At 35.2% G+C, this 20,276-nt stretch overlaps 1 protein-coding gene across 3 annotated transcripts in view; it reads left to right on the top strand.

The window, feature by feature from the left end:
* negr1 (neuronal growth regulator 1) overlaps positions 1–10,830 on the top strand; it is a 264,347-nt gene extending 253,517 nt beyond the window's left edge. For 2 of the 3 annotated variants that reach the window (XM_015605766.3, XM_007249079.4), the window contains one exon: positions 2,436–4,703. In XM_015605766.3, the coding sequence (XP_015461252.3) occupies positions 2,436–2,536 (101 nt within the window). In that variant the 3' untranslated portion in view covers positions 2,537–4,703. Of the gene's footprint in view, positions 1–2,435; positions 4,704–10,350 lie in introns of those variants that run through there. The other variant, XM_049479098.1, reaches the window with a different exon arrangement.
* The last annotated feature ends 9,446 nt before the right edge of the window (positions 10,831–20,276 follow it).

Below are 20,276 nucleotides of genomic sequence, written 5' to 3'. Positions count from 1 at the left end.
TTGTGTGATGCAGCACCATAAAAAAGTATTTAACCCCTTCTGGTTCCAAACGCTGTAGGAGAGTATTGAAGGAACTGCAGGTCGCCGAGGTCAGTGATCGTTTTCTGCAAAAAGAAAAGAATGGGGCAAAAGTGGCACTCGTGGGAGAGCAGCAAGCCACGAAACACAGATAACCAGGAGGAACGTCATCAATGCTCTTTTCACATTCGCTGAAAAGCGCCTGGACATCCCCTAAGCCTTCTGGGAGAGTGTTCTTTGGAAAGAGCAGTTTGAAGTGTAGCCTTTTGGACAACACATGTATATCCCTGTATATCTGGAATAAAGCTAGTTCACTGCACTGCCGACATGCAAAAGGCAGAGCAACGTAAAAAAAAATAATAAACAGCTTTAGAAAAAAATTAAGAGACCATTTCAGTTTCTGAAACTCAGTTTCTCTGATTTTGCTATTTATAGGTAAATGTCTGAGTAAAGTGAACATTGTTGTTTTATTATATGAACTACAGACATTTCTCCCAAATTCCAAAAAAAAAAAAATTGTCATGTAGAGCATTTGTTTGCAGAAAATGAGAAATGGCTGAAATAACAAAAAAGATGCAGAGCTTTCAGACCTCAAATGATGCAAAGAAAACAAGTTCATATTCATTCAAGTTTTAAAAGTTTAGAAATTAATATTTGGTGGAATAATCCTGGTTTTAATCACAGTTTTAACTATGCATGTTGGCATGTTCTCCTCCACCAGTCTTACACACTGCTTTTGGATAACTTTATGCCACTCCTGGAGCAAAAAGTTTTTTAAAAATTAGCTTGGTTTGAAGGCTTGTGATCATCCATCTTCCTATTCCAGAGGTTTCCAATTTGGTAAAATCAAAGAAACTCATCATTTCATTTTTTAAGTGGTCTCTTATTTTTACTCCAGAGCTGTATATGGTAACTTATTTCATTGCATCATTGAGTTCAATTTAGCTATGTTCTTTCTTTAGTTTTCTTAACTCAAAATTATTTTGTTCTGCATCTCAGGTTGGTCAACAGTTGAAACCCTCCAGTGCTGCACTGTATTATGTTTATTACTATGTTGTTGTTTTTTTTTTTACCATGTTAGCTTGTAGCTAGCATGTTACAGTGGTGCATTAAATTAGGAAAAAAATATTTTTGCTCATATCCTGTTTTATTGTGTATTTTATCTTGAATGCTCTAAAAACTGACCCATTTTTAGACACTTTTAATACACAAATATTGAATAGGTTCAAACCTAATTGCCTAGTTTGCTCAATTTGAAAGGCTGTGTATTGGCAAGAATATTGATACAATACTTATTACGATACAGTCAATATATGAGTCAATGTATCACAGTATATTGCAATATTTTACACATGGTTGTCACGCCTGGTGCCAAGAGCACAACTGTCTCTCCCACACTCTAACTGAGATCTCCAGCCTCCGGACTACTATACCCAGAATGCACCTCTCACTGACCCCCCCCCCCCCCTCACCCCTTCATGCAACCACATGACACTGCACACGGCACTACTCGGAAGCCAATCACCATAGTATTGATTTCAACTGTTCCTCTTAGTATAAATACACCTTAAATCCACACACACCTTCCCGAGTATTGCCTGGTTTATCGATGTTTTTACGTGTTAAAAAAGTGTTACTTTTGCCTGTGTTCTCTCTCTCTCTCTCGTTTAACGACCTTGTTTTGCATTTTTGACCCTGATTCTTGCCTTGCCTCTGATATTGCCTTTGCTGTATTAACCCCCGCTACTGCTGTTTACTGGTGTTGACCCTGCTTGCTCTAACTACTCTCTGTATTGGTGAAATATTGCAGTTCAATCGAATTTTAGAACAACTGTCATAGTACAAAAACACTATCATATTTAGAAAAAAAATATGAATAAAATAAAAGTGGGATCTGACGACAAATGACACCACTGCTATCCAGAGTTCAGGGTTTAAATACAACAAAACACAACATGAAACACTGTCTGCCACCAATCTTTACCTGTAAACTGGTAATAAAAAAAATATATTACTGTGTTTTTGAAAATCGATACAGTATTGCGAAACGAAATATCTCAATATATTACTACTAATATATCAATATTTTCCATACACTCCTACCAGTACGGTGTTAAATGTTGTATATCTGTATATCTTGTATATCTGAAAGTCATGTGACAAAACCAGCAATGTGAGCTCAGGTGAAATAATTAAATAAGCAAATAAGAAAGAAAAAAAAAAGTTGGAAGCAATGAAAAGCAAAGAAGTCCTGTGTGAGAGAGAGCATGACTACTGTGGCTGCCAAGAGTGGGAGAATTCAGTAATCAATGTGTGTCTCTTCTCTCTCTCTCTCTCTCTCTCTCTCTCTCTCTCTCTCTCTCTCTCTCTCTCTCTCTCTCTCTTTCTCTTTTTCTCTCTGTCTGTCTTGTTCACAGCCCCCAACACGGCTCCGTATGGAAGTACAGGAGGAGCCGAGGTCCTGCTGGCCTGCCCGTTCCTGCTGCTGGCGCTCTCCTCCCTACTCTACATTTACTAGCCCTGCGGACAGCCATACACAATGACTGTAAAGAACCCTTTCGAGCATTTGCAAATCCTTTGACATCGCTGATGACTGGATCCAATCTGGTACTGTTTGTTTGGGAAGCAGCGAGGGATTTTAATCAGCAGTACTTATGTTTGGGATGGTGTTTTTATTTTTTTTTTCCTTTTTTTATTTTATTTTTTTCTCTTTTTTTGTCCTGTGAAATTTCTCATCATGTAAATACATACAATTTAGGCTTTTTTTTTTTTTTCCTCTCTCTTATTTTATTTTCTTGATTGCCCACTCTGTGAATCAGCTCACATTGTCCTCTTTCGGAAAGCTTCAAAATTAGCCGTATTTAGAGGGAGGGAGGGGTGGGAAAGGGGCGACATTAGAGGCTTTGTTGTTGGAAGCGGCTCAGAGGGTGCCCTAGCGTGCCGCCTCTGTCAGAGTGCCGCTGCGCCGCGCTTCCATATAGTCAGGCATGGAAACGCAGCGTTTTAGGTCTCGGGGGTTCGACTAGCGGATTTCAATCCAGTTATGTTACGGAAACAATCCAAACAAAGCTTTGAAAAAGGAACATTCTGAGATGCTGAAACGATGATAATTGTACGGCGGATGACGAGCCGAATGTGCTGACACAGATTCGCGGGGTAGAGCGTTTCATCACTGAGTAAGAATTGCAACGTGTTGTGGACCAAAATTACAGCCATAATTCAATGATTTAGCGCATTATGCTACGGAGGCTCATTCGCTCTACACAATAAGAGAGAAGACCGCACTGAAGGAAGTAGCACAGTCTCGTCGCTTATTCACTATAATCAGCATGCCTTGTCTGCCATAACAATATCAACAATATCTTGACAGCAGAGATTTCAAGAGAGAAGTATTGAGAGTATTTCCCAAATACATAACAATATTTGATATTTTGTAGACTTCTCGATATATATATACTAGACCACATAGTATATGATTAGGAGATGAACCCGAACCAGTTCCAAGCACTGAATATATGCCATACGCCAGATTTGGCCGTAAAACAGCCGTGTTTTTGCATCTGTGCGGGAAAAAAAAGAGCCACAAACCACGGATGCTACAGTGTGTGCTGTGAACGAAACTACTCAATATAAGATGTATTTAATTAATGTGAATATGATGTATGTATAAAGATATTACAGAGAATCTGATGAGTTTTTATGCACTGTGTTCAATTTTCCTGATGTTTACAAATTGACAGTATGCAAAAATGACCGCCAGTTGATTACTAATCCTAATTACGATGATGGATTTTAAACCTTCTCTTACATTTATTGAAATTATGGGTTTAATTTTTAACGTCCACATTAGTAAAAATAAAGCAAGTTCACACCGTGTCCTACGCAGCTTAGCCTGTGCCTGTGGGCAGTGGATGAACTAAACTACTTACTGTATTTCCAACAGAACTTTTGTCTGATCGCCTAATTTTGTGTTTCACTATAGCTACCACTTATTATTTTATTTTTTTTTGATTTGTTTAATTGGTTTCATGTGTTTGGTCTAACATTTCTTTTTTTTTTTCCTTTTTTTTTCTTGATATTAAGTTCTGTTTTATTATGGCTATAATTTGTACAGGATTTTTTGTATTAATGTATTAATGCATCACATGTACCCCCTGCTTTGCTTTAGTCCGTGTGAAACTTGTTCGAATAGGGAAGCAGAAAAAAGCTTATGTTCGCTTCCCTCGTGAGGACAGTATGAAGTGTGGGTTTCAATATGTCAATGAATATGATCTGAAAGAAGTATGCAGTATGGCATAGTTTACAATGTTGTCTTTGAGTTTAGATGCCATATCTGTCGTTGGTTCTTGTCAAAAACAAATAGATTCAATTTAAGAAAAAAAAAAAAGAAAGAAAGAAAAAAAGTACACGTTTATAATCAAATAATCTACTTTTTAACTCAGAGGGTGTGAAGCAGTTATACGATATAGAAGATAAGTCGTGTGTGTATTTGGAGAAAGTAGAATTAATTTTTTATATTATTGGTAGAGCCTGTGTCTAGGTTTAGTTTAACCTCTACCCTAGTTCTCACACACGTTGTGTATTATGATGTGCAGAAATTATGATTGTGCTGCATGTCAAATGAATATGTACGTTTAAAGGTGGCCAATGACCATAAATCAGTACTGTTTGAGTACAAAACCAGTTTCAAGACTGTTTTGACTCGTTTTCTCTCACTGGAATGAACAAGTACAAGTCGTACAGCGTCAACATACGAATCCTCCATGTTCAAAAGCTTCTTTTGACGATGAAACACCTTTGGCACAACAGTCTGAAATGACCATCGAATCTCCCAACACGGATTTACTTACTATACTGTACATGGGATTTCTACTGAAACCTGATAGAAAAATGTACTACGATGTATTTTTACACACATTCAAATGCTACACTTTTCACATTTCGACACATTTCCGCTTTAATTTCACATATTTTGGATTCAATGTGTAGCGATATTGTTGTATTATTAATTCAGGTAGGAAAAAAAAAAACGTTAGTTACCATAAATAACAATAAACATTTGAAACATCAGGTTATTATTATTATTATTTTTTTTTTTACTTACAGCACAATAACAGAGACTTGAGGACTTTTTAATTTTGTAGTTTTACTAAAAAATAAATAAAAAAAAAATCTACTAGTGACCTCCTCTTGAACTACTCTTAAAAGGAATGGTGTCACACTTTTTTTTTGTGCCAGTTCAAGGAAACCTCAACACTCTCGCAATCTCGCAGTTATTTCCCATGTACAGTGAGGTGACTAGCTTGTGCGCTTATTTTTTTAAATTTATTTTTTATTTTTCCACTGCAGACTTTATTAAAGCCTCAAACATCAGATAAAAGAGCACTTCAAAGTGGAAGCGATTGCGGTACGGACGCGACCTGGCTGGCTCTTTCTCGTGAGCTTTTTTTTTTTTTTTTTGCAATCGCAGTATTATTAGTTAGTTGACATCAAAAAAGTACGCACTAAACTGTAGACCCACATGAAGGCGGCTTCAGGAGTTCAAGGACATTACAAACATTTACAAGCATTAACACACATTAGCATAGTAGCAAGCGTACGCACTGTATGTACTGTATGTAGTTCTATAACCTTGATACGTCACTGACTCCACACGTCACAACAGCTTACATTACATTGTGCTGCGTTAAGTTGCATTATGTTACGTTTTATCACACATTATTATTATTGCTACGTTTTTCAAGCTGAGGAATTGTTTTGGCTTGTGATGCCTGTGATGAAACCCTTAACAGTTCAGGCCTATAGACTAATAGTGTGGAATCATAATAGAGTGGTAAAATAATGAATAGGTTGCAGTTCATTAACTAACACTGGAGAACGAGTCACTTCGGGGAATAAGTACTGTATAAAATGTGCCTTTTAAAGTAGTATTACGCGATCTGTTGAATACCACAGAAAAGCCTCATGTTTTAACACACACTATATCGGTACAGTAGGGTCATGAACAGACAGAGTAACAGTGTTGTGCAGTAACGACGATAATGATGATCATAATGATGACTACTTGCTTTAGTACCTGCTTTTCCATCTACAATGTATGCAGTCTACATAATTACATATATGTGTATAAATATAAATATATATATATATATATATATACACACACACAGTATGTATGTGATGAACCGAGACTTTTTTTTTTTTTTTTTTTTGCTGTAATAAATATCTCACAAAGTATTTTAGCAAACAAATTCTTTTTCGATAAGTATAATCAGAGTGAGAAAAATCAATGAAGGCTTCATTAACATCGCCTAAGTGGATATCAAGTTTAAAAAAAAAAAACAGGACAGCGAAACAGCCAGAAGGTACTCATGCATGCATAATTACTCGCAAAGTTGCGGCTCCACAATAGAGTATGTAAATAACAGGTAAACGTGTGCCGCGCATTTACATTCAGAACATCTAATGACTTGATAATTACATTTCGGTCGTGCATTAATATTCAAAGACTTTATTTATTTTTTTTTTATTATTTATTTACTTGCATTGTCTAAGCGCTCACAATTTTCTCTTGTTAACCCAGAATCCACTCTGCTTCAGAGACACGAGACACAAGATCTGCGGCCTCCCTCTGCTTTATCATTTCATAAAAAAGTAGTCATAAAATCCTCACGAGCTGTTGCTATTTTTGAAGCAGTTTAGTGCACTGAAAAACGGAAAACTCAAAAAAAACACTGTTATTTATTTGTGTTTAATGCATCATCACCCCCACTGCCTTCATCCTTCATGATATTGTGCGTACATTACATATAGATGAATGAGTGAATGAGTGCTGTTTCTCTTTGGATGGATGTGTGATCTGTGTACATACAGGGGTTGGACAATGAAACTGAAACACCTGGTTTTAGACCACAATAATTCATTGTCCTGACGGACAGTTCTGGTGGAAACAGGAAAGTTGAGGTGCACATTGAATTCTGCTGTGATTTGAGCAGCCGTGGTTTTATGTTTTTTGGATACAATCCGGGTTAGCACCCGAACATCCCTTTCAGACAGCTTCCTCTTACAGCATCCACAGTTAATTCTGTTGGATGTGGTTGGTCCTTCTTGGTGGTATGCTGACATTACCCTGGATACCGTGGCTCTTGATACATCACAAAGACTTGCTGTCTTGGTCACGGATGCACCAGCAAGACGTGCACCAACAATTTCTCCTGTGCGTCACCTATAATGTTGTGTGCATTGCAATATTTCGAGCAAAACTGAGCAAAACTTACCCTGCTCATTGAACCTTCACACTCTGCTCTTACTGGTGTAATAATGTGCAATTAATGAAGATTGGCCACCAGGCTGCTCCAATTTAGCCATGAAACCTCCCACACTAAAATGACAGGTGTTTCATTGTCAGTTTCATTGTTCAACCCCTGTATATAAGTGTACAGTACCCTCTACATATCGTACATAAACACATAAAGACTCACAGTAATAAAGACTGTTTGGACTGCTGTTGGCCGCTGCACACTATTGGCTGGCCTCTCTTTTTAAGAAGAAAAAAAAGGAAAAAGGAAATGCAGACCTTTTTAGATGCATCATGTCTTACAGTGAGCTGAGCTGTTGCTGGCAGGACAGAATTAAAAAGTGCTGTCAGCTCCATCTGGGTCTCGCCTCTCCGGGCCAGGCATCTTTCTGCGAGTCAGTTTCTGCGAGGGCTTTGTGTGTGGTCAGGAGGGGAGATTCTTCTGACCCGGCGGTTAATAAAGTCCTTCCTGTGCCTTTGTAAGTTTTTTTTTTGGTGGAGGATTTTGTGGAGTGCCGGAGGGTGCTGCCTTAACCGGCCGCAAGCCCCTCGCTCTCCCAGCAGCACTCCAACACATTCCACCATATCAGAAGAAGAAGAAGAAAAAAAAAATGTTATTACCGTGCCAGTCTGGCAGGTTAAACTTCTGGCCTTTTTTCCCCCCCAACAATCCATCCACCAATACACTGCAAAAAAAGTAACAAAAAAAAAAGAAAAGCAAAAAAATCTTTGAGTGAAATCATCTTAAATCTGGACGAAATATTAAAAACGACTTTTATTAACGTACTAAAAACAGCCGAGAGACAGTTTTATAAGATTGTTTGACCTATTTCAAGAGGACCTGACAGATTCTGATTTAAATAAATATTTAAAATAATTGTAAATGTATTAGTCAGGATTCATCAGTATCTTACTTTCTTATTCTACTGCTGATTCTCTCCAATGAAGACTAAGCACACCTCTATGATCTATTTTTCAGAAAGGCTTATCGTCTAATTGTGCTCCCCAAGTACTCTACAAATTATATTTGGTAAAAAAAAAAAAAGCTGCAGAATTTGGCCAGAGCGGGAAAATAAATATTTAGTCTCTTAACAGTGAATTTATAGACCTAAAAATATTTAAAAAATCATCAAATCAAGTTTCGTCATTTGTAATAAGCGCCTATACGTTTATCAGTCACTACCTGTGTTAGCTGTGATGACTAGTATTACAGAGATTGCTCAAAGAGTATTATCCTAATGTCAAAGATTTATCTCCTTGATTTAACATGAAGTTTGTCACTTTAATAGTTTAACATTGTCATTTAGCAGCACATGTTTTGTTAAGACAATAAAAAACAGTGCACAGATACTGAAATGTCTGACACTAAGAAGAAGAAGGTGTCACTGTGATAATTGTGATTATCACTGTAAAATCACAAGTGTTAATTTCTATAATACCAAGACATAAAAATTATATATAAGATGATAATAATAGAAAAAAAAATCATGAATCACCAGTATTGGCCAATGTTATCAGTATATTGTCCACTGGCAAACATTCTGTAACATTCTATCAAAGCAGATGATAAAACATTTACAATTCACTGTAAATTCTCATTTACATTGATGTTACTCTATTTGTTCTTTTCTAATTTACTAGCAACCTATATCATTGGGGTCAGTGCAGAATACCCCAGCAAAATTGACCTCCGGAAAATGATAAAAATGAATCATATTAGATCATTTATGTTTCTTTATGCTTTTATCAGTCATACTTGCATTATTGTTGCATTAGTATTATATTATTAGTTTACATAGTTTTTAATATATCTGTAATATATAATATTATCTAACACAGACATGTGTAATATATTGATATTTATTATGATTTGTACAGCTGAAACAGCTCAAAAAGCACATACAATACACACACACACACACACACATATACATATATATGTATATGTATAATATATATTTAGCCTCATTAAATTTAGGAAAAGTTACCAAATATATATATATGAATGTCAATCCATTTTTAAGACACAAGAAACACTTAATCTAGTCAAATTGACCCTAAAGAAAATAAGAGTATTAAAATAAGTGATAATGGATGATTTTACTTTACAAGATGCTTTTTTTTTTTTTTTTTTTTGCAGTGTAAGTTCATTTTTGGAGCCACACGAAGAACAAAAATCTGTTAACCTTCACCGGATCTCAGATCCCAAAACCCAACTCAACTGGTTTACAACTTCTATACTTTCACAGTACAGAACATTGTGGTGGCTGGCTGGAACAATGGCGTGAATGTATTTAAGTCTTGAGACGACTTCAGCGGTATTCTATTCGTGTGTACATAATAAAGTAGCTGCCAAATGAGAGCGTGTGGCTTCTAACAGTGTTTTCTTCCGTGTGTTTTGTCACCCCATCCCTCATTACTGTCAGTGAACTGGAAAATAAGTTAGTCAGGCAGCGATGCGGCGTTCCTGATAAAGCTTTAAAGCTATACGTTCTTAACTGAGCTATCTAATCCAGAGCGCTGTGTGACACAGATGAGGTCGTTTCATCACCGCCAGCGTTTTATGTGATGTGTGGAAGGTGTGGCTGTTGGCATTTCATAGATTTTAAGAATAGTGAACGCTCAATAGAACTGGCAGTGACTACAGAGGTTATTTCTTTCTTTCTTTTCTTTTCTCTCTCTCTCTCTCTGTCTGTCTGTTGAGTCCCATCAAGTGTCAGTTGGTCTGTTTTGCCATCAGCTTATGGTGTAGGAATGGCAGGGGAAACTTGCACAGCTGCATCTAACATTCATATCTTAACCAATCACCACTGTCTGGTATTATATTTTAAAAGAGGGATGAATCAGCCAGTGCCATTGTTTGATTTGATTGATTCACCTTTAAAAAAAAAAAAAAGCCTCCCCCCTCTCTGTTTTCAAACCCCCAACCAAGAGCAGGGTCTTTCTCTTATTTGCTCTTCCTCTTATATCTTCCTGTAGATAATATGTCCATTTAAATAAATTATCATTATTATTATTATTTTTTTTTCTTTCAGGGTGGTGACCATGTGAAGTGAACAGCGTAAACATATCCGGGGGCCTACTATGTGTTTTAATTATTATTACTTTATTTATGATTTTTTTTTCTTGTTGTTTTTTTTATTATTATTATTAGTATATCAGTTTCTGTTTTTGCTTCAAATTTTCCTCAAAATCATGATGCTGAAAAATTCTGTGATGAGAAATCTGAAATGGTCATCTTTACTTAAATGTGTATGGAGGTACTTTAGCCACCAGGGATATAGTTGTATATTTATAGGCTCTAGATCACTGGAATGACATATATGGCTTTAAGTGGCATTGATATATATTGATATTTGTCGAGAACAACAACAAAAAAAAGAATCATATACTTTAATTACTTTAAAGCTTACATTGTGAATAGCACGTATGCAAGTTCATTTTCATCATGTTTGATGTAATTTTGTAGCAGTGGTTTGATACTAATAAATGGAAGTTGGTGATGGAACTGTGAATTGTGGTTTGCGAAATGAATTTAAAAAAAGTATTATTTGTATTTATTTATTTATTTATTTAAGTATTATTTGTATTTATCTGATTTGGGGCATAGCTAGATAAAATCCAGATTGATTTTTTATGGTCTAAATATCCAGAACACACAAGAAATCAGATTTTTGCTAATTGGTTCTAAACCACAATTGGAGGTGGTTTGATATTCAATTCAATTCAGTTCAATACATTTTTATTTATATGGTGTATGTTGCAACAAACAAGCCTTTTAATAAGGTAGCATCACGCTCATAGTGGCAACAGTGGCAAGGAAAAAGTCCCTCACACTGAGAGAAAGAAACTTTAGTAGGAACCAAAACTCAGTAAGAGGAACCAGATTTAAGCATGTGTATAAAAAAAGAAGAAGAAGAAGAAGAAGAAGTGTGCCGTAGCATAGGTTAGTACCTGATGGTTAGCCATAGCAACCTATCCACATATTGTGCATTTGAGCAGTGTCCAGACATGCAAGTCTGATCTGATCACTTAAAGAAGAACTCCAGTGTAAAACTGACATTGGGTGTAGTAAAACATGATAAAAAGTACTTACATTTGTTGAACAGCACACCTCTGCTCTCCTACAGCTTTCTGAGATACAGTCATTTTGTGCTTTTTGCCCAGCACTCTTTACAACGGCCGTATCGAGGCATATTTTGCCTCGATAAATCACTTTTTACACCGTTATCCAGGTTCAAAGTAGCTCCACACCTCTGACATATAAATGAAGGCATTAAGAACTTAAAAAGTGCACAAGAAGCTTAATAAAAAACACTGTTTACATCCCATAGTGCTTCTGTGTAGCTCTGGGCCCCGCCATAATTGTACTGATAATGACATAGACATATATACATAGACTCAGCATAGCCTGTCTCCTGCCGTAGCAGCCGTACAGCAGAAGGCAGGCTATGCGGGATCTGTGTACATATGTCTGTCATTATCAGTCAGTAATGGGGGCTCCCGGAGCTGAAGCTAGCATTATGGGATGTAAAAAGTGTTTTTTAATAAGCTTTTTTTTTAAGTTATTAATGCCTCAGTTTAAATGTCAGGGCTCTCCGGATTCTACTAAGGGTTGTACATTGAGTGCTGGGCAAAAAGCACAAAATTACTGCATCTCAGAAAGCTGTAGGAGAGCGGAGGTGTGCTATTCGACAAAAGTAAGTACTTTTTATCATGTTTACTACACCCAAAGTCAATTTTACACCAGAGTAAATAATAATTAAATTAAAATATAGTAAATAACAGTGTGGACAGTCATCTCATCTCAACAGATCTGATTTGAGAAACAAAACCAATTCTCTGCAGCCTAAACACAGCCTAAGCGAGCATCCTCTGGGTGAAAACGGGTTGGATTCAGTGTTACTACATAATGTGATGTAACATCAACTCTCAGCTCAGCATTAATTGGAAAAACATTGTGGACGTATTTTATTTTTAGTGGGGGAAATGCCAATGATTAGACTCCAGCTTATGAGCCAAATTTGGAGTAAACGTCTGGAATGAATTTGGGTTTTCTGGCCTCATTGCGCACATTTGAAATTAAGACTGTAATGTGTTCCTTTGAGATTCCTTACAATTTCCATCATAATAGCCAGTGGTTGCAGTGCAATAGCTGAATTGATTAGCTCTGTTTGCAGTCTCGCTAAAAATTCAATGAGAGCCGCTGCTGTATTAGGAGCTGCATTTTCAGTAGCAGCAGTGACCACAGTGTGCCGTCTACTATTTTAGAAGTCTGTACCTCTCAGGGGGGCGGCTTTGTAGTTGCGCGCACCGCTGTGGGAGACTGTAAGCTATAATCTGGTTCTCCCGGTTTTCGCCGCGCTGCCGTTCTACATTTATGCAAAGGTCTACAGCTCCACATCTGTTCCCAACTTTGCCCTGAGAATCTATGCGCAGGATCTTTTTACTTGTCAGAGCAGCTTTGTCTTTTCACGGCTGTGCCGCGTGACCTCACCATGATCTCCAGCTAATTCATTCATCCTGAGTTTGCAGGAGCGTGATTTAGTGCCGCGAGCCCGCCGCCTGCCTCCTAGGGATGGCTTGCCCACAGCTTATTTATTTTTCATTTGAAGATCTGCCCAGGTCATTGTCAATGGTCCTCTAAAAGCATGATTTAACAGACCACATCATGAGTGTTGCTCTGTCCAAACAGAAATGGAAAAAAAAAGAGGAAAATAAATAAATAAAGCTTATCTAAAGAGCATGATGGCTTCTACCTGCGCTTCTTCTCCGTACACAATAATAGCAGCGTAGAGGCCATTTACCAACCTGCATGAAAAATGCAAGGCTTACTAAAAGCAGCGTTTCTGCAATAGTTTGAACATTAATAAGCACTGATGCACAAAAGCCTCGTGCTCTCTTTAATTCAGGTTGCTGAGGACATGATGTTTTGTTTTTGTTTTTTTTTTCTATTTGAGTGGGCTCATAATTTTCTCTTTGCTGTGTTTAGTCCCTGTGTGTCTTTTTGATATTGTAGGGTAATTTACCACATGATGTTTTGGAGAAAAACGTTGGACAGAGAATTGGTCCGTCTTAGAACATGAAAAAAAAAAAAAAAACACTGACTAAAACTTTAGAATTTAAAATGTTTAAAGTTTACTTGGAAAAATAGTTTCCGCATTACAGATATACAGCTCTGGAAAAAAAACTAATCACTTTAGTTTCTGAATCAGTTTCTCTGATTTTGCTATTTATAGGTAAATGTTTGAGTAAAATGAACATTGTTGTTTTATTCTATAAACTACGGACAACGGTTCTCCCAAATTCCAAATAAACATATTCTCATTTAGAGCATGTATTCGCAGAAAATGAGAAATGACTGAAATAACAAAGAAGATGCAGAGCTTTCAGACCAATTCATAATCATACAAGTTCATATTGATAAAGTTTTAACACTGGTTTTTAATCACAGTTTTCATGCATCTTGGCATGTTCTCCTCCACCAGTCTTACACACTGCTTTTGGATAACTTTATGACACTTCATGCTGCAATAATTTAAGCAGTTTAGGTCTTGGTTTGATGTGATCATCCATTCCTCTTGATTATATTCCAGAGGTTTTCAATTTGGTAAAATCAAAGAAACTCATTATTTTTAAGTGTCTTATTTTTTTCCAGAGCTGTATATACAAAAAAAAAACAAAACAAATAAGGGATACATTAGAAAAGAGTGAAAGTACATCAACAGGTCTACAAATCATTTTAATTATATCTCATCGATAGGTCAACACATTCAGAACCCAAAGAAAAAGAAAATAAAGAGAAAAAGAAAGAAAGGGAGAGAGAGACATGAAGCTGGATGAGTAGTAAGTAGCCTTGGGTGTCTCCTCCCCTAACCCAACAAAGACTTCATCCAAGCAGCAACCTTTATGCAAGTCTGGGCAGCAAGTTCTTATCATGGTGTTGTTCTTCATGAACACAGCAAACAGTGCTTGTGTATCAAACAATCCTTAGATGTCCTAAAGCTGAAAGAGAAGAAACGAGTGGATGGAAAAAGGTCTTCTGGACTGTGTTTTACTGTACTGAGGAGAGATTCCTATCACCTCACTCAGATAGCTCACTATCTTCGTGTTCAGAAGCATTGGTCCCATTGGGACATATTATACCTCTTTTTACATAAGTTAGAATCTAGTTCTAGGTCAATGGGTTATACAAAACATGCTCATTAAGTTTTTTTTTTACACAAAGTCACTCTAACATAAAGAGATCTCACCCGCTCTATTCTTGCCCGTTTCAGTCTCTTTCAGAATGAGCCATTGGACTCATGTCCTATTAAAAACACTTATCTCCATTTTTGTCAATTTTTAGTTTATTACATAATTTAAACAGACAAACTGTTCCTTACACTGTGCCAAAATTTCTTGATAAATGGACCAATAGAAGCTCTTCAAAACGACATGAAATTAACTCTTTTTACATTGACTTCCATTGAACGTTTACAAGGTTTTACTCTCTCCTGTAAAGTAGCTGTTTTGGGGATAAGTGTTTTTCATTGGACAGCAACGATTTGCTGGCCACACTCCACCCATTCCATGTTCACACTGAGCTTTAAGCACACAGTGGTGTTAGCTTGTGCTAATTGTAAAAAAAAAAAAATAGTTTAACCTGGTGAAAAAAAAAGTACTTAATTGCACTTAAAACAAATTGAGAAATGTCTTAGTATGCCGTAAATATAATAACAGATTTATGTACTTACCTAAAATATAATAAAAGTATATTAATATTATGCTTTTATTAAATGTTTGAAAGTAAACTTTAATCATTCATTTTTAAAAAGTACAATATATTGTATTTTAAATAAATATACTACTATGAAGTACACTTTTAGTTCAATGTAATTCATTCTACTTCTAAAATACTTATTTCCAAATATACTTTTGTACATTTTAGCAAAGTGTGTTAAAAACAACGGTTACAGTATTTCACTTAAAGTACAAATGTATCACTTGTGCATCACCATGCATTACTTTTTAGAAAGCAAATGATATTATAATTATATTACTACATTGGTAAAATGTTAAAAAATATATATATTTAGGTATTACAATAATATAACAGTTAAAATGTATTTCAATGCTCTGTAATTATAATTAGGAAAAAAAATATATAAATATATATATTGAGTATATTATAGGATACAGTGTTTAATAACAAAAAAAAATACAGCAAATTTGTAACATGCTAAAAATTGTGTTTTATACTAGAAGTGTGCTACTTACAAAAGACAGGAACAAGAAGCATATTTGTACTGTAATGTAAATATATTTACCATCAATTCTTAGTACATTTCTAATATACCCGGGGTGTATATTAGTGATACAGTTGTAATACTCATTAAATGTATTATAATTTTATAATTACTGTAAGCATATTTAAAATATGGGGTTACCTACATAAAGTAGTATGTTTAAATTTTACTTAAGTATATTTAAAAATGTTGCGTTTTAGTACAGATAAGTACACTTAGCACAATTTAAGTAGGACTTTTGATCTATTTTTATACAATTAACGTATAATAAGTACAAAAAAAGTTGTTTATACTGATTAATAATGTGGCTACAAGAACACTTTAGTGCACTAAAGCATAACAATGCTTAGTATACTTTAATCTTCTTTTTTACTAGGGTATACTTTGATAAAAAATATTTTATTGTACTTGCATGAACAGTAGGTAGGCTACAGATCCCTCCATCAGACGAAGCACGCTGCTCCTAAAACCACCTGATCAAAATGCCAGATCTTCAACTAATATAGTGGGTGGAGCTCTGGTGGGGGTTGATGGGTGAGGGGTGTGGCCAATGTGGTTCTATGCAGGTATCCGTATTGTGATGTCACACTAAGGAAACATCCAAATGGCTCATAGAAGCACGATATGATTCTTTAGACCAGTTTTTTTAAGATGATTTATAGAAAATAGATGTACAGATTTTTGGATAAAGTGTTTATAGGGGGAGTTGAGACCCAAATGAAAATACAAAAACATGCAAAAATCTAAATGTAAAAAAATTGAGAAAGAAATTAGAAAGTTAGGTTTTAAAATAAATGCATCTTTTTGCAAGAGCTACAAACTTCAACTACAAAAGTCACATAAGGTCTCCATTCAGATTTTCACCATTAGAAAAATAACAGTGCAAAAAAAATGGTGTCTGCAAAGAAGAGTTACAAGGTGAAAATCACTGCAAACCAAGAGGAACATCTCACACCTCACACACTTGTCTCAAAATACTTTAATGACCCCCCCAAGCCTTTTGGAATAATGTTCTAGGGACTGCTGAGTCACAAATTGAACATTTTCAAAGGCAAGGGTCCTATTATAACTGCTGCAAAGCTAACACAGGAGTCCACAATTAGTGGATCACACCAGCAGAAGCACAAGAGCAAACACATCCCTAAAGGACTCAAAAGAAACAAACATAAGTCCCAGACCAAAGGACCTGTAATAAAGAGAACAGCATTGTATCTCTGCTACTTCAGCTTTAGAATACTGCTAACTGCACACTGTAACTTTTGTGAAGTTACAAAGACAGGAGGTACTCGCAAGAACTTTGTTATGCTGTGTAACTTGGTTTATACTCCTGTGCAGTAACATAACTGCTGTACTACCTTAATACATAGACTAATATCTTAGTTCATCCAGAAATGCATGTGTAAAGTGTGTCCTTTAGTGGTGGCTCAAAGCACAAATTCCACATTTTGACTGTAGGATCGAGAAATAGCAGTTTTCACATAATTCTGCAGTAAAAAAAATAAAAAAAAAATCTGCTGGACATTCACCATTAGCACATCCATTTTCAGTGGTATACAGCTCTGTAAAAAAACAAGAGACCACTTAACAATAATGAGTTTCTTTAATTTTACCAAATTAAAAAAACTCTGAATGTATTTAAGAGGAATATGGATAGACATAAGTCATCAAACCAAGCTGAACTGCTTGACTTTTTTGCACCAGGAGTGACATAAATTATCTAAAAGCAGTGTGTAAAACTGGTGGAGGAGAACATGCCAAGATGCATGAAAACTGTGATTAAAACCAGGATTATTCCACCAAATATTGATTTCAGATCTCTTAAAACTTTATGAATATGAAATTGTTTTCTTTGCATTATTTGAGGACTGAAAGCTCTGCATCTTTTTATTTTTTATTTTAGCCATTTCTCATTTTCTGCAAATAAATGCTCTAAATGACAACGTTTTTATTTGGAATTTGGGAAAAAATGTTGTCTGTAGTTTATAGAATAAAACAACAATGTTCATTTTACTCAAACATATACCTATAAATAGCAAAATCAGAGAAACTGATTCAGAAACTGAAGTGGTCTTTTCATTTTTTCCAGAGATGTAGATAGCAAGGAAGTGAAACAATGAATAGTGAAGTGAAAGCTGCCACAAATGGGCGTGTCATAATTTAAAAGGTCAGCACATTTTGCTTTTGAGTATTAAGTATCATTCTCACTGTTTCATTGTTAAATAGGAAAAAAAATAAACCAAACCAAAAACCAAATAATGTGAAGATTTTCATTTGTGCTGCCACTTTTAATTTTTTACCATTATATAATTTATATAAGGGTAGCTTAGATGTATTTCTAAGAAAAGCAGTTACAAAACTACGTATTAAAATATTTATCAAACACTTACATTTTTATATCCCAGCTGACACACCAACACAGCACAATACATTTACTTCAGCAGTGCTATTTTAGCTATTCATTAATATTTCAGCTGTGCAATGTTAATCATGAATGTACTTTATCATGAATTTACCATTTGCCATTATCAGACATTTTGGTTGCCAAATATTCAGTGGATCCCTGTTTGAAAATTGTGAAAATGTTTCTTCCTGTTCTTTCTGGTCTTATATCTTGGTTAATTACCTAAAAACACTATTGTGAGAAACATACACAACGGTGGAAATGAAAAGGAACACTAACTTTTTTTCTTCAGTTCTGTAGAATGCATAGTGCTTATTCCACAAAATCAGTGCCATTTCCATCCCCAGAGAATTACATGTATAAATGAGCACACAAAATAACTTTAAAATATAGTTTATTATTAAGCGTAGTGTCTTCTACATTGACCTAACTGAACTGGACAAAAATAAGATATGTAATTAAAAAACATTAATAAAAACTACCTGTCCCTACTCTCTAACTATAAACTTTACTATGAAATATAATTATTAAAATTAAAATAATTATTATTTTTTTTATAATAAATCCATAATATTTAAGTTAAAATACACATTTTAGTTGTGTCCCTGGGTTTTAATCATTACTGTTACTGTAAAACATTACCTTATCTGAAAAAATCTGGAACATTCTACAACAGTCAAATCTACAACAGGAAGTGACATCAGTTGGTTCTTCTGAAGAACATGGCAAGAGCAAAACTATGTTCCCTCATTTGTTTTTTGCGGATATTTGATCTTATTGTAACTATGACTGAGGAGCTCAATCTCAACACTCATTCCTATTATGTAAATTAATTATTAGATATTGTTTGTTTATTTTTAAAATACAAATTTTAAGAAAATCACTAGAATGTGTTCAGTGCCCTTATGCTATGAGCATTTAGCTATTTCTTTTTGCCAATTCTATGATAAAAACTAATTACTGTTACTTTCATTCATGTTACTCAATGCATAAAAAGTAACAGGAATGAATGCCAGTAACAGGAGTGGGGGCCAGTAACAGGAGAGAGTTCCACTAACGGGATTGAGGGCCAGTAAAAGGACTGAGAGCCAGGGGTGACAAGGATGAGTATTGTCCCCCTGGTTTATTGTTTTATTAATGTCAATATTAGTTTGTGTAAACCACTTTTTTTTACAATTCTGTTTGTTTCATCATTTATCCATTTGTTTAATGAATTGCATGATGATAAATTTGATACATTTTAGGCTAGGGTTTTATTAATAAGATAAAAATACCTTTGCATCTTTTTGTCAAAAATATAAATTATTAACATGCACTCAACCATTCCTTTAAGATAAAGACTTTATTGAGAGAAAATCAAAGGAATTAGTGGACTTGCTTTTAAACATGCTTTTTAAATGTCACATGAGTTTTGGTAACACAACTGAAACAAAATCCATCTTTGGCTCAGAAACCTTGTAAAAAATTAAGTAAAGCTGTTTGAGATTGACCAGTACATGTTTTGGCCAAAAAACAAATATTGTACACGTTTTTTCAAAGATTTACATTCATGCTGCCACTTTTTTTTACCATTATATAATTTATATAGCTTACATTTTTTATATCCCAGCTGACACACCAACACAGCACAATACATTTACGTCAGCAGTGCTATTTTAGCTAATTATTAATATTTCAGGAGTGCCATGTTAATCATGAATGTACTTTATCACGAATGTACTTCAGTGCTGCATGTTGTCTTAATATTTGGCTGCTGCTTAAAAAAATACTTGTTTAAATGTGTTTTTTTGCCATTATCAGACATTTTGGTTGCCAAATATTCAGTGGATAATGGTCATATTATAGCTTGGATATTTACCTAAAAACAGTTTTGTGAGAATATGCACAAAAGTAGATATTAAAAGGGACACACATTTTTTATCCAGTCCTGTAGAATGTGTTGATTGAAAAGTGTGACAATTAGTTTTTATTATTTGGGTGGTGGGTTATTCTATGGTGGTAGTGTGCTAATTTGTGTTAAATAGGTATATGAAAATCAGGCACAGCAGTGCTGCTGGAGTTTTTAAACACTTTAGTGTTTCTCCTGAGAATAGTCTACCAACCTAAATACCCAGACAACAGCATCATGTGGGCACTATTGCAGAACAAAAGGGATGACCAACACAAACTGTGCAGCAACAGATTCAGCCCAGCTGGCCACCAATGGAATATTAGTCATGACATCAAATGACAAAACTTTTACGTCAGGGTAACATCTAATACTGTTACGTGC

This window comes from Astyanax mexicanus, chromosome 5 (assembly GCF_023375975.1).
Source record: "Astyanax mexicanus isolate ESR-SI-001 chromosome 5, AstMex3_surface, whole genome shotgun sequence".
NCBI classification, from domain to species: domain Eukaryota; kingdom Metazoa; phylum Chordata; class Actinopteri; order Characiformes; family Acestrorhamphidae; genus Astyanax; species Astyanax mexicanus.
Note: the sequence above shows the minus strand (reverse complement) of the source record. Positions and strands in the feature narration are given on the sequence as shown.